The sequence below is a fragment of the Neophocaena asiaeorientalis genome, unplaced genomic scaffold, assembly GCF_003031525.2.
Source record: "Neophocaena asiaeorientalis asiaeorientalis breed wild unplaced genomic scaffold, Neophocaena_asiaeorientalis_V1.1 scaffold656, whole genome shotgun sequence".
Taxonomy (NCBI): Eukaryota; Metazoa; Chordata; class Mammalia; order Artiodactyla; family Phocoenidae; genus Neophocaena; species Neophocaena asiaeorientalis.
Window position 1 is genome coordinate 196,525 of NW_020172180.1, and position 15,499 is coordinate 212,023.

Consider the following 15,499-nt stretch of genomic DNA (forward strand, 5'->3'; position numbering starts at 1 on the left):
GGGCATGAACCCGTGTCCCCTGCATCGGCAGGCGGACTCTCAACCACTGCACCAGCAGGGAAGCCCTCTCCCTCTTTTTCTTGATGAATCTGCCTAATGGTTTAGCAATTTTTTTTATCTTCTCAGAGAACCAGCTTTTAGTTTTATTGATCTTTGCTATTGTTTTCTTTGTTTCTATTTCATTTATTTCTGCTCTGATCTTTATGATTTATTTCCTTCTACTAACTTTGGGTTTTTTTTTTTCTTTCTCTAGTTACTTTAGTTGTAGTGTTAGATTGTTTATTTGAGGTTTTTCTTGTTTCTTGAGGTAGGCTTGTATTGCTATAAACTTCCCTCTTACAACTGCTTTTGCTGAGTCCCATAGGTTTTGGATCGTCGTGTTTTCATTGTCACTTGTTTCTAGGTATTTTTCGATATCCTCTTTGATTTATTCAGTGATCTCTTGGGTATTTAGTAACATATTGTTTAGCCTCCATGTGTTCTGTTTTTGATGTTTTTTCCCTGTAATTGATTTCTAATCTCATAGCGTTGTGGTCAGAAAAGATGCTTGATATGATTTCAATTTTCTTAAATTTACAGAGGCTTCATTTGTGACCCAAGATGTGATCTATCTTGGAGAATGTTCCATGTGCACTTGTGAAGAAAGTGTAATCTGCTGTTTTTGGATGGAATGTCCTATAAATATCAATTAAATCTCTCTGATCTATTGTGTCATTTATAGTTTGTGTTTCCTCATTAATTTCCTGTTTGGATGATCTGTCCATTGGTGTAAGTGAGGTGTTAAAGTTCCCTAGTATTGTTGTGTTACTGTCGTTTTCCTCTCTTATGGCTGTTAGCAGTTGCCTTATGTAGAGAGGTGCTCCTATGTTGGGAGGATATGTATTTATTATTGTTATATCTTCTTCTTGGATTGACCCCTTGATTATTATGTAGTGTCCTTACTTGTCTCTTGTAACATCCTTTAGTTTAAAGTCTATTTTATCTGATATAAGTATTGCTACTACAGCTTTCTTTTGATTTACATCTGCATGTAATATCTTTTTCCATCCCCTCACTTTCAGTGTATATGTTGTTCCTAGGTCTGAAGTGGGGCTCTTGTAGACAGCATACATATGGGTCTTATTTTTGTATCCATTCAGCAAGCCTGTGTCTTTTGGTTGGAGCATTTAATCCATTCACTTTTAAGGTGATGATTGATATGCAAGTTTCTGTTACCATTTTCTTAATTGTTTTGTGTTTGGTTTTCTAGGTCCTTTTCTTCTTTTGTGTTTCCCACTTAGAGAAGTTCCTTTAGCATTTGTTGTAAAGCTGGTTCAGTGGTGCTGAATTCTCTTAGCTTTTTCTTGTCTGTAAAGCTTTTGATTTCTCCATTGAATCTGGATGAGATCCATGCCAGGTAGAGTAACCTTGGTTATAGGTTTTTCCCTTTCATCACTTTAAATATGTCATGCCACTCCCTTCTGGCTTGTAGAGTTTCTGCTGAGAAATCAGCTGTTAACCTTATGGGAATTCCCTTGTATGTTATTTGTTGTTTTTCCCTTGCTGCTTTCAGTAATTTTTCTTTGTCTTTAATTTTTGCCAGTTTGATTACTATGTGTCTTGGTGTGTTTCTCCTTGGGTTTATCCTGTGTGGGACTCTTTGTGCTTCCTGGACTCTGGTGGCTCTTTCCTTTCCCGTGGTAGGGAACTTTTTGACTATAATCTCTTCAAATATTTTCTCGGGTCGTTTCTCTCTCTCTCCTCCTTCTGGGACCTCTATAATGTGAATGTTGTTATGTTTAATGTTGTCCCAAAGGTCTCTTAGGCTGTCTTCATTTCTTTTCATTCCTTTTTCTTTATTCTGTTCCACAGCAGTGAGTTCCACCATTCTGTCTTCCAGGTCACTTATCTGTTCTTCTGCCTCAGTTATTCTGCTATTGATTCCTTCTATTTTATTTTTTATTTCAGTTATTGTATTATTCGTCTGTTTGTATGTTCTTTAATTTTTCTGGGTCTTTGTTAAACATTTCTTGCATCTTCTCTATCTTTGCCTCCAGTCTTTTTCTGCCATCCTGGATCATCTTCGCTATCATTCTGAATTCTTTTTCTGGAAGGTTGCCGATCTCCATTTCATTTGTTGTTTTTCTTGGGTTTTATTTTGTTTCTACATTTGGTACGTAGCCCTTTGCCATTTCATCTTATCTGTCTTTCTGTGAATGTGGTTTTTGTTCCACAGGCTGCACGATTGTAGTTTTTCTTGCTTCTGCTGTCTGCCCTCTGGTGGATGAGCCTATCTAAGTGGCTTGAGCAAGTTTACTGTTGGGAGGGACTGGTGGAGGGTAGAGCTGGCTGTTGCTCTGGTGGGCAGAGCTCAGTAAAACTTTAATCCACTTGTCTGCTGATTCGTGGGGCTGGGTTCCCTCCCTATTGGTTGTTTGGCCTGAAATCACCCAACACTGGAGCCTACCCAGGCTCTTTTTGTGGGGCTAATGGCGGGCTCTGGGATGGCTCACGCCAAGGAGTACTTTCCAGAATTTCTGCTGCCAGTTTCCTTGTTCTCACGGTGAGCCACAGCCAACCCCTGTCTTTGCAGGAGACCCTCCAACACAAGCAGGTAAGTCTGGTTCTGTCTGCTCTGGGGTCACTGCTCCTTCCTCTGGGTTCCGATGCGTACACTACTTTTTGTGTGCCCTCCAAAAGTGGAGTCTCTGTTTCCCCCAATCATGTTGAAGTCCTGCAATCAAATCCCGCTAGCCTTCAACGTCTGATTCTCTAGGAATTCCTCCTCCCATTGCCGGACCCCCAGGTTGGGAAGCCTGACACCGGCCTCAGAACCTTCACTCCAGTGGGTGGACTTCTGTGGTATAAGTGTTCTCCAGTTTGTGAGTCGCCCACCCAGTAGTTATGGGTTTTGATTTTATTGTGATTGCGCCCCTCCTACCATCTCATTTTGGCTTCTTTGTCTTTGGATGTGGGGTATCTTTTTTGGTGAGTTCCAGTGTCTTCCTGTCGATGATCGTTCAGCAGTTATTTGTGATTCTGTTGCTCTTTCAAGAGGGAGTGAGAGCAGTCCTTCTATTCCACCGTCTTGAACCAATCTCGAGCATGTTTGGTTTTGATACTAACATGTCATATCAGTGTAGGGTGGTTGTGATTATTAAACTGACCGAAGTTTCTTTTGGTTCTTTGTGTAGTGTTTTAGAATAGTACAAACACAGTCACACTGGCAAGTATCTCCATTCTAATGATTTTCAAATTAAGGAATTGTTTCAAATTATGAAAACTCTTTGTTCACCTAGCTTTGCAATAGCATGATGTATGCTAATTGCTAACTTTGCATTTTTTTTAAACATCAAATGGGCACAGTGGTTATTTTCATTAATCTCATACAGAGCAGCTAATTAAAATTTCCATTATTATCCACCCATTATCTAGTTGTTTCCTTTGTTCAGTATCAGAACAGGATGTTAATGATAAGCCATTGTTGTATTACAGCCCTATTAAGTACAGTGAGAATCAGTTTAATCTATTGCACTCTTTTGTTTTTAGGTGATTTCTTTAATATTATGTTCCACCATATTGATTTTGCTGAAGATACTTTGACATTTTGTAATAGAGATTTCAGAATTAAATACTTGTTGCTTTAATTTTTTACTCAATATTGAGAAAAGGTGACATACAGTAAAAAAAAAAAGAAGTAACCCAAGGACCAGAATGTTAGTGTTTTATTCTTGCAACCTCACTAATTACGTGAACTTGGGAAATCAACTTGATTCTCTATTTATGTAATGAGAGCATTTGAACAGCTGGTCTTTTAGGGCTAGTCCAGCCTTTCCATGCTATCATGTTTTCATAATTTTCAAATATGAGGTTATGTTAAAACCCCAAAGTCCTCCTAAGCTTGATAAAAGGCATTTATTGTCTAAAGTTACATATCTTCTGTCTTGCTCCATTACATTGTTTGCTTCCATTCCTTATAACTGTAGAGTATCCTCAATTATATAATTTAAACCAGTTTCTAAGGCTTGGATGAGGGGTGAGTCCCAAGGTGATAGACTGGCCCAATTGTTCCATAAAGAATATCTCACGCACAACCATGTAGAAGAAAGGATCTAACATTTTCTGAGCATCTTACTCTGTCTATGAGACAACACATATGAAATGCCTGTTTTTGGCACTTGGTATGCATTGTTTTACTTAAGCCTCATAACAAATATGAAGGGTCAGTGTTTATTACCCCTGTGTCACGGATGAGCAAACAGGTTTATAGAGATCCGTTCAGTCGACTGATCAAAGATTACCTAGAAGGTAGGTGAAGGGCCATGATTCATACCCAGTGGCAGTTTGTGCCATCCCCAGCATACCATATACTGTCTAAGTTTACCTGTTCTATACAAGAATATCTGAATATATTATAATGGAATGTCTCAGGACTGTAATATTCTGAAGTGAAACTAAACTGAATTTGGAAGCTTTGGCATGTTGAAGCTCATCAGTCATTCACCTCTTTGGTTATTCACCATTCATAGATCCATCATTCATTCAAGAAATATATACTGAGTACTTAACTGTGTGCCAGGCACTGTGTTAAGATCTGGAGATACAGTAGTGAACAAGATAGGCAAGTTTCCTGATTTGTGGAAACTATGTTTTAATGAGGAGGATACAGTAAACAAGTAAAGTGCTAAACGTCATAAATTTATATAAGACTGTTGGGCTGACTTAAATGATGAGAACCAGCAATGGAGAGGTCAGAGGTAAGAGTCTTATAGGCAGAGAAAACAGCAAATACAAAGGTCATTCTACAGGAATAAGCCCTATATATAAGCCTCTAGGGGAGTCAGTATGGCCTTGTCATCCATTAATTAAGAAAATAAGTTTGAGGATCATATGAAAGTGAAAGTGACAGCAGATCTGCAAAATTTTATACTATAAATGTTTTTTATTCCTTGTGGTTCTATAGCCTTGAGATGGGTAAATAAGTTATAGAAATGTGGAAATGATTTCACGATGATGGTTTTACTTACTGTGCCATCTGTGTGGTGATTCATTCAGTAGACTTCCTGAACATCTACTGTATATCCTACTAAAGCAAGAAAAATCAAGTCTGTGGCCATTACACAATATATGGGAGCAAAAAGTATGAAATTGTATTCCTTATTCTGTAATTTTTATGGACAGATTCAATAACAGCACATTTTTGTGGAGGCTCACTAAACCCCATCACTGTGTTAGATACTTAGCATACATGGAGTTCCCAGTCTGGAAGAGAAAGAGACACACATAATGACCTCTGCCCCAATGTCTTAAGTGCTATAGTAGTGATAGTGTCACAGTGGTATAAGGGAATAGAGTTCCTGTACAGAAGACTTTATCAGACTTTAAACATTTACTGTTTAATGGAATTGTAAAAAATTCAGACATTAAGAATGATTGACAATTTCTATATCAGGAGGCATTCTCAATAAAAAGCCAAATAGTATGAAACCCTAGGGAATCCATTTCTCATTATTAACATACTGTTTTTTTTTAAACTCTATATCCTCTAATGATATAACTTCTATCAAATTGGAAAACAATTGCTTTCCTTCTTCTAGCTTAGATACTTAGCAGAAACTGAGTGTAATTCATATGAATTTACAAAATTGGACTCAAGCTAGGGTTTTAATTCAGGGGGATACATTTGTAATACAGGAAAGGGGCAGTTATGATTATGTAGATCTGGAATGTGAAACTATGCGTTATTAGTACAATGAATGTGTTGATGATGTTTTCCTCCCAGCCTTTTCCCCAAACTGCTTACATAGTTATGGCAAGGTGATGAAGCTAAGGAGCTGTGATGAGATAATGAGTTCTAGAAATAACCCCATGAATATTGGAAATTAAGCTAAAAACTAGTCGCTATCAGATAAATGCATTTAATGGCTTTTTAAGATTACTACGGCATGGGATTAACATGGTTAGGAAAGAATAGTTAGGAATTGGTGAATGCTTTACACTAATTTGTTAACTAACATACTAATTGAGACTATATTGTTTTGCATTTTAATAAACATTTTCACTTGGTTTTCAGATAGGGTGATATTCTGACACATTTCAGTAGATTTGGGTTATGTATAATGTTTTGCATTAAATTTTGTTCACTGTAGAATAGAATATAAATAACTAGGAGAATTAATAAGATGACTTCTAAATGTTCATCCTGTGGGTTAAGGAGGACCAGCTAATGTTAATCCTAATGCCTGGATTGTAAATTTAAGCATCCCTGTCAGTGATACTTTATGCTACTGAAGTCCATATTCTGTTCAGGTTATGAGTACCATCAGTGTAATTTTCCTTTAAATGAGGCTGAGGAGAGTGTTGAGATATATACAGCATGATATTACCACGTGAGTTTTATGACCAAAAGTTTTTAAGCGCCTGGCACTCTGTACACATTTTTATACGGTAAAATATTTGCATATTCTATGCATTATTGTATTTTAAAAGTTACCAAAAAAAACTGTTGTTTGTCTAAAATAATATCTTTTTTTTTTAATAGGGAGGGCTGAAAAACAGCAAACATGAATGCACTCTGTCTTCACAAGAATATGTTCATGAATTACGATCTGGTATTTCAGATGAGAAACTTCTTAATTGCCTAGAATCTCTGAGGGTTTCTTTAACCAGCAATCCTGTCAGGTAGGTGCTTTTTTACTGTTTTGGTATGATTCGTACAATTTGTACTGTATATAATTGTTGGGAATATAATCACTTACGTCATTTTAACCTCATGTTTTCCTGACCAGAAGTCTGATGCTGGTTAATAAAACAATGTCTAATTATGAGTTTGTAAACATTTAAAAATATATAGCTAATCTGATCTCTAATAACAAGCAATTTTAAGAATACAAATATTAGTCGGATGGTTAGGTCCTCTTTGATTATGTAAAATATGGGTCCAGAAGTTAAACATCCACATTTATATGAAAATCTGTACTCAGATAACAATTATTATATATTTATTTATAAAATAAATTAAGTACATTGGCTCTATGATATTTTTCCTTTTTAACTTGAGAAGTAAATATAGTTTTGTATTCTACAAGTTTTAGATATGTCATTCACACATTTCTGTAATTTGGGATAGCAAAATTAGTTAATTTTAACCAATAAAATAAATAAGAAAATATTAATAAACTCCTCAAAAATCTACACATTTAGGCTATTACCTAGGTACAAAGGATTTTTAAGGAAGAAGTTCTTGCCAATGGTGGATTCCAATAACTGACGTTCTTTTATTAACTATAAAAAGCCTTTCAGTTAATTACACCCCAAATAAAATGTTTTTATAGGGAAAAATAGATTTTCAGTGTAATATGAAAATATTCTGGGATCTGCTTACACAATTACTAAAATATTAAGTTCAGAAATTACTGGATAAGAGTATATAGAAACCATATTTTGATTTTATTCTTGTTTTTCCTAATATATGATGGGATTTGTACTTCCCTGACCTATCCACAGAGCCTTGAAAATAATTTAGAGCTCAGTTGTTTCATTTGAATTTATGTATAAATTGAAATATACTATTTATTTTTACCGATAATGCATTTGACAGAATAACTGGAAAAGTGTAATTCTACAATAAAAAATTTAAAAAGGTAATGGTAAGATATGACTTGCGTTTGAATATGATAATTATTCAGAGGTGGCTGTCTTGCCATTTTTTCCAGAATGCTTCTGGTTTTAATGATTTGCAAAAGTTTACTGGTGGACAGTAAACGCGGTGTGTCGTCCCCCATACCCCCCTCCCCCGCTGCCGCCTCCACACACAAAGTATACTGAACTTATTGCTCTGAAAATTGCTGTTGAGTGGTTGAGTGAGTTGAATAAATGAGTCTTTTAGAAGTGACTACAGAAGTCGTTACATTTAGGAATGAAGCAGGGGTGGGGGGAACCTGGTAAAAATGCATTTTTATAAAGATATCGGGAAAGGTCCGAAATTACATGCAGGTCCTTTAAGATGTAGGGGAGCCGCTACCCGACAGCTCCAAAGAATTGTAGGGCGAAGTGAGAAGATGGCAGGTCTTGATTGGTTAGAGACAGCTGCATCCTGGCAGGTGATTGGCTCCACAGTTGCATGGGGCTGCTTGTGTCGTCACAATCCCAGCATTCCGTTGTAGCCATCGTAGCCGTTGTAGCCTGCCTGTGGAATTCGCGGAACTTGCTGACGGGAGCCAAACCCCACCTCCTTGTCTGCCTGAGCTGCCCTTAAAATGAGTAAGAATGGGTTTGGGAGCTATGGCGGCATCTCTGCTGCAGGCGGAGCCATCGGAGGCAATGACCCACCGTCTCAGGGCAGGGTAGCTCTTGCTTTTAAGTCCATACGATACAGGTCCCGAATCCAGGATATTATACCTTGCTGTGTAAACCAGCTGCTCACCTCCGTTGTGATTGATAATGTCTTCACGATTAGGGGAATCGAGGTTTCCCTAGTCGCTATCATGGGGATAATCAGGCAGGCAGAGACGGCTACAAATTACGTTCTTTACAAGATTGATGATATGACCACCAAGCCTATCAACGTCTGCCAGTGGGTCGGCAGAGATAGAGCAAAGCAGGGGATAACTCTCCTTCCAGTGATAGTATACGCCAAAGTGTTAGGTATCCTCAAATGTTCTGCGGAGGTGAAGAGCCTTGAGGTGTTGAAAATCCGTGTCCTGGAGGACATGAACGAGTTTACCACACATATTCTAGAAACGGTTAACGCGCACATGATGCTGGATAAAGCGGCCTCTGGGCAAAGTGTCCCTGTTGTTCCCTCAGAAATGGATGAGGCCCAGATGCACAGCGAGTACCACCCCGACTTCATCCGGAAGGAGGTGCTGCGTTTGATTCAGGAGTGTCCTCGATAGGAAGGCAAGAGCGTTCGTGAGCTCCAGACCGAGCTTAGCAACCTGAGCATCGGGACCATCAATCAAGCCATTGAGTATCTGACCGTCAAGGGCCACATCTACCCCACTGTGGTTGGGGAGCATTTTAAATCTGCTGATTGAAGCAGTGAAAACTTTTTTCATTTTCTGAAGACGCTGCCTCCAGTTGTGACTGAGTTTGACTGTTTGACTTTTAGGAAGTAGATTTCTTTAAACAAAAGATTGGAACTGGCATCCTTTTGGAACTTCCCTGCTTTTCCAACTGCTTTGAACTTTTCTATTTTTCTAACTATATTTGAAGCTCAGAGGGAGATGGCGATGGATAAATTGACTGGCCTTTTTGTAGAGTTTACCAGCAAGCAAATGAAAACACTCTTGGACAGATGATTTTGGGGAAGAAAAGGTATAGAAAAAGTTGAAAATTATTAGTTGCATGGGAGCTTCTTCTGAAATACCTACATATTAGGAGAAAGTAGATGCAGTCAAGGAGCCAGTTAAGAGACAAAAAAAATTCTTGTTTTTACATTAGACTTATTTTCTATGTTTGGATTTAGCATATTATAGTCATATTAGTATCTCTTGCTAAATATAGTAGTTGATTAATTCAGATGTGCTAAAGATAGCAGTTTATGAATTCAGGCACTCAGTTCAAATGTTCATTTAGTGATTTGCTCTTACACTGTAGGTTTATGTTTTTTTAAAAGATAAGATTATACTATGTTTAAATGGGAGGGTCAGCTTTGACTTTTTTCTTAAAATATGATTAATGATTGTTTCAAATACAATATGGAGATATTTGGATTAAATTACAATCTCTTGCAGTTGCATAGTACAGATACCAGACTTTATGTAAGTTTCATGCTCTGATGTATTATTTATAGTACTAAATGCTCTGTTTTATGTATAAGAGGGTTTTATTCTTGTAGGGTAGACAAACAAAAAGTAATAATAGGAATTTTATTAAACTTTGCAAGTTTAACCAAAATTTATTTAAACGTTTTATTAAAGCACTTTTGCAAATCTTTACCTCCTGTGTGATATTTTTCTAAATTCATTTGAAAAGCCTATAGTTTTGTTTTTGAATATTAATATTGTAATTATCCAGAATAATTTTTTCTCTTCTCTATATGATATCAATAACATACATCCTATTTGTAATAATACATTTTAGTATAGGTTATATGACTTATGTGAGGCTTTTAAATAATTGAACACACTAAGCACTCAGTTGTACATACACTGAAGATGGTATCTTTCAAGTTACTATCTCTGTTACATTAGTGGAAAGAAAAAATATATACATTCATATAGGTAGAAGAGAAAAGCATTACTTGTCTCAATCACAAAAAGAAGGTGCAAAAACAGAAAATCTCTTAAAAGCCAACAATCCATACTGTTAGAATGTGGCCTCTTTTTGCCAGTTCTTAGGAAAACTTATCAACAGTTCTTGCTTAAGCTTCCTGAGGCATAAATTTAACTTTTCTTCCCTTCAAAAGCAAGGAAGTCATAAATGACACTCTTTTGAAAACCACAAATGGTTAACATACTATGAACGTGTTTGTTATTTAAATTATCAGACATCTTTCCAAATTCCAGTCTTCATAAACATAAGAAATTCTGAACTACTCTTTGTCGAAAAGGTTGCCTGCCCTGGGAAAATCATACTGAAGGAGAGACAGATGAGGGGCATATTTCTTCCTCAAGATGTCAGTGCGGAAAGAAATAGTCTAAGAGACGTAATATTCTTTTGTGGTATCACTTATACAAATGCTGGAAGCCTGAGATTAAAATCTGATATTTATGACTTCATAGGTCACTTTCCTAATTGTCAAGTTGATTCAATTGGCGGTTGGCTGGGTAGTCACCTTTCCCCTCACTCTAGGAATATTCCTAGAGCCAAAAAAGCTTTTTTTGGCTGTCTTTGTTGCCTGGGAACTGATGCTATATGTATACCCGAATTTAAAGCCAGGGACCACCCCCACTTCCTGCCCCATCCTTTGAGGGGGACTGTCCTCTATCTTTGTGCCTTGGGGTACTTTTTAGCTACTGGGTTTCTGCTGCAGGTAAGGGACTGCGATGGAAGAATACTAAGTAGGTCTAGCTATAATGTGAATGAAAATCAAACATTTTGAGGCAGAAACAATTGCTAGATTGCCGTACATGCATATTTAATGCATGTTAGGGGTAGCAGATTTTTCAAATTCATTTTAAACCATCCACTTGGTATGCAGACTTCTTTTTCAATTTTGTTTAGATGGTGAATAAACTTGGCCAGTGCTCCCCTTCCTCTCCAGTTCTGCCCTGTATGTGAGCCAAATCTTTGAGGATAAGACAGAAATCCTGGGGAAATACCATTGACTATTTTCAGTAGGGACATTTAACTCTGAGGAACATGATAATTGATAATTATAAGCCACTGGGGGTTGTTTTTCTATGGCTCATAGGCATAAGAAATGTATGCATTTATATTGAAGTTGATTCTAAATGAACGGAATAAATAAATTTGAAAATGTTTTCAAGTCAAAGCTAATACTGTCATCACAATTGTTAGTACTTGTTTTATTTTACCTACTAAATTTAGATTTATATTTTGAGTAAATTATAAATTGTATTTTTACAATTTTCATTCACTTATAATGAATGAAAAAAGGTAACCACTGAGAATTCTTTAGTCATTAAACCGTTAGTGAGCAACTACTATATGCAATAGGAGTTAACTTTCATTTTAATAAGCTTAAATTTAATTGACTTATGAAATGCTTATCAAAAATAATAATAGTTAATATTTTAACATTTATATAGTACTTATTATCTGCTAGGCACTGTTCTAAGAGAGAGAGAGAATGTGTATGTGTGTGTCCCTGTGATTTATAATCGAGGCCCCTGTGCCTCGACTTATATTTCCAGCTCAGACCTTTCTCTTGAAGTTCAGACCCCATCTCCAAATGTCTTCCCAGATGCCCTACAGACATCTTTAAAACATTAAAAAATAATAGCAAGGAACACTTAACATATATACCATTTTTTATCCCCCAGGAAATGTTCTAAGAACTTGAAATACATACAACCGGGGAATCATTATGATTAGTATTAATATTGTTCTCATTTTATAGATGAGGAACTTGAGGCTCAGAAAGGTTAAGTAATTTGCTCTCTTTTAATGTTACATGGCTAGTAAGTGTCAGAGCTAAGGTTCCAATCCTGGGTCCTTATCCACTTCTTTGTACTACCTCACAATAAGGAAAGTCTTTTAAAATATCCTCCTTTCATTCTTGTCACATACTAAATATTTTGACTTTATTCCTTTCATTAAAATTTGCCTGACTTGAATTTTTTAAAAAACACTATGAAATACTTCATCAACAAGTATAGAGGAGAATGTAAAAACACCTCTGCATTCATTACCAGTTTAAGAAACAAAATTTATTTTTATTATAGTTGTAGAGAACTTAGCCATATAACTCATTAATGTTTAATGACACTATAACATCCTTTGAGCCTGCATTTTCACTGATTAAAAAATCATCTGAAAGTCTACATCTTCTATAAACCAATGCATTTATTTTTGAAGTGTACTATCTTAAGAATATATATCATTGCATTGAAAAGTCTTCTTATGACCTCATGGCTCTTTGTAGAGAAATTTGGGACTCCTTTGCTCTAGACATTATGGATGATACCTCTAGTAATTCAAATGCCATCCATATGATATTATTCCTATTTACCATTGTATGATAAATCAAGAAAGCTTTTTACTATTGAGAATTACTATTTTTCTTTTTTTTTTGGTAATACCTTAGGTTGGAGCAGTTCAATGAATAGCACTTAATATTATGTAGTTTGTTTTTATATAGAAGATGGATATCCCAGAAAGGAATAACAAATTCCCCTTGTCCATATGGGGCCTGCATATGGAGCTTACATTCTAGTAAGAGAAGTCAGACAATTTAAAAAAAAAAAATATATATATATATATACACACACACACACATACATACATACATACATACATACATACATACATACATACATACATAAAATGTCAGGTTGTGATCTGTCCTGGGGAGGGAATGTTGCTATTTCATATCACATGGTCAGTGAAGGCCTCCATGTGAGCAGAGATCTAAAGGAAGTGTGAGAGTGAGCTGTGTTGTCCACTGGAGGAAGAACATTGTTAGAAACAGGAAGCAGCAGCAGCAGCAGCAGCAGCAGCGAATGTCTGTTCCAGGAATGTCAAAGAGGCCAGTGTGGCTGGAGGCAGAGAATTGTGAGCCATTGGTAGGACTTTGGCTTTTACTCTGAGTGAGCTGGGAAGCTGTAAGAGGGTTTTGAGGAGAGTAATGGCCTGACCTGACCTAGGTTTTTAAAGGATAACTCTGGGTAGAAGCAGGGAGACCATGTAACATGTTGCAGTGAAGGAGCTAGAAATTTCACAGGAATTCTAGAGACAGCCGTATAGCTGTGCTTTGTGGAGGCCGATATGGAAGGTCACTAGTCCTAGAGCCTGATTATTTTTGTCATGAGTCTTCAACTCAGCAGCAGAAATTCATGGTGCCTGTCCCTGATTTGTTCATTGTGAACATGGATTCTATATGAGTCTGCTTCTTTTCTTGATATTAACTGCCTGGCCTTTGCTGTATTCCTCATTTAGAATTCTTAATGGGGAGATGCTGGTCCCCATTTGTTTCTGCTCTGGCAAAGCTTTTCATGCCAGACCACCTCAGCCTACAGGCCCACCTACGTGCTGGCCACACCTCTGGTCAGGTGACCGTCCCTAATCAGGTCAGTCGTGTCCTTGGGAAGGGAAAGGGAGGCAAGGTGATGTCCAGAATTTGTCCATCTCAGAAAGTGTCTCTGGAGAGTGTTGCCCTAAGAAAAGGAGGAGGGGCTTCCCTGGTGGCGCAGTGGTTGAGAGTCCACCTGCTGATGCAGGGGACACGGGTCGTGCCCCAGTCTGGGAAGATCCCACATGCCGCAGAGTGGCTGGGCCCGAGAGCCATGGCCGCTGAGCCTGCACTCCACAACTGGAGAGGCCACAACAGTGAGAGGCCCGCGTACCCCCCCCCAAAAAAAAAAGAAAAGGAGGAAATCAATGTAAGAATAAACCCAAGGAAGAGAATAATTTGTATAATAATAAGTAAATTATACAGAAAACAAAGAAAAAACAGCGTGTAGGGGGAAAAATCACCTTGAATGCATCATGTCTTATTTGTTATATAACAGTAAAAGAATCCTTGAAATTGAACAGTAATCATTTAATATTATTCTTCCTTATGTAGAACTATCATTAATGAAATTAAATTTTGTTAGCCTTGTTCTCTTTATAAAGAAAATTTTTCTGGATACTAATATGAGAGAGAGCACGTTATATGATAGAGTACCACTAGAATGCCAGTCATGATATCTGATTTCCAGGCCTTGATTTCTCACTCTCTATGACCTTAGTCCAATCAGTGCACTCTTTGGGCCTCAGTTTTTCCATATGTAAATGAGATTGGAGCCTTCCAGCTCTAAACTTCTATGTTCTGTGTTCTCTTTTGCTTAGTTCCAATCCTCTTACTTTTGCTATAGGAACTAGATTATTAAGAAATTATTTTGAAGAGTGAGAAGAATGTTCCTCTATTAAGACTAAAAGATTTCCTAGCATTCTGTTATTTTCTTGCATTTGTAAATATATTTAACCAACTCTGGACAGGTATTTAGTTTTATTTTATTTTTTTTAAAGGTATTTAGTTTCCTTTAAAATATTGAAGGAAGCAGTTTCTGTGTCTCTGTTACATAACTATTTTCCAAAGCTGATATTCATTGGAATCTGGGCATTTGCCCTCTTCATGGCTGATTTGCTTCTGTACCAGTTTTAACTGATTTCTTTTTGTTCAACCCCTAGTAAAATAATAAATATATAGACACTCATACACGCACTAATAGCTTTACTAAACATTTTCAAAGAACAGTCATTTCAGAATATTAAACAGAGTCATGATTTTCAAATTCATATAGTATTTAATCACTTAGATGATAAAGGCTCTAAGAAAGTAATTTCTTTATATTATTTTTCTGCTAATGGCAAATATTTAAAAATTCCTTTTATAAGCCATCATTAACTGGCCATATCCCAAATCACTCCATTACTATACATTCCTTCAACATTTATTTTGTACTGTACACATTCACCTGCACCTGCTTATGCTGTGTAATAATTTCATGCATGTATGTCTGCTTTTCTCATTTCTATTTTAGACTCCTCTAGGGAAGGGAACCTCTTGCCCTCTTATTTGTTTCATGATGGCAGTTACGGTGTAATTTATATACAATAATGTGTGATTTGATGTAGATGTTGACCCACCATCAGTAAAAACCTATGCTTCTCCAGCCATGAGAATGAATTTGCATTAATCTGGCTCTATTTTGTGGCCATGCATTTTAAGATGTAATCAGAGAAAAAGAATGAAGCAAACTTCCTCCATACAAGAGTGAAACCTGTCGGTTTGATTTGAACCATATTCATCAGCTACAGACAACGTAGCATGCTTTCCATGATGGTCTTTTTATGGTTGCATGGTGAGTTAATGAAACTGAATGTTTACAACTCTATTTAACACCCT

The 15,499-nt window shown here is 36.8% G+C and overlaps 2 protein-coding genes across 4 annotated transcripts in view; both read left to right on the forward strand.

Annotated features, from left to right (window-relative positions):
- DIAPH2 (diaphanous related formin 2) overlaps window positions 1-15,499 on the forward strand; it is an 863,347-nt gene that overhangs the window by 193,456 nt on the left and 654,392 nt on the right. For all 3 annotated transcript variants that reach the window (XM_024761235.1, XM_024761244.1, XM_024761229.1), the window contains one exon: window positions 6,521-6,660. In XM_024761235.1, coding sequence (XP_024617003.1) covers window positions 6,521-6,660 — 140 coding nt within the window. The remainder of the gene's footprint in view (window positions 1-6,520; window positions 6,661-15,499) is intronic.
- Window positions 8,238-9,017, forward strand: RPA4 (replication protein A4). The gene is given in 1 exon segment (XM_024761253.1): window positions 8,238-9,017. A coding segment is annotated over 1 exon segment (780 nt).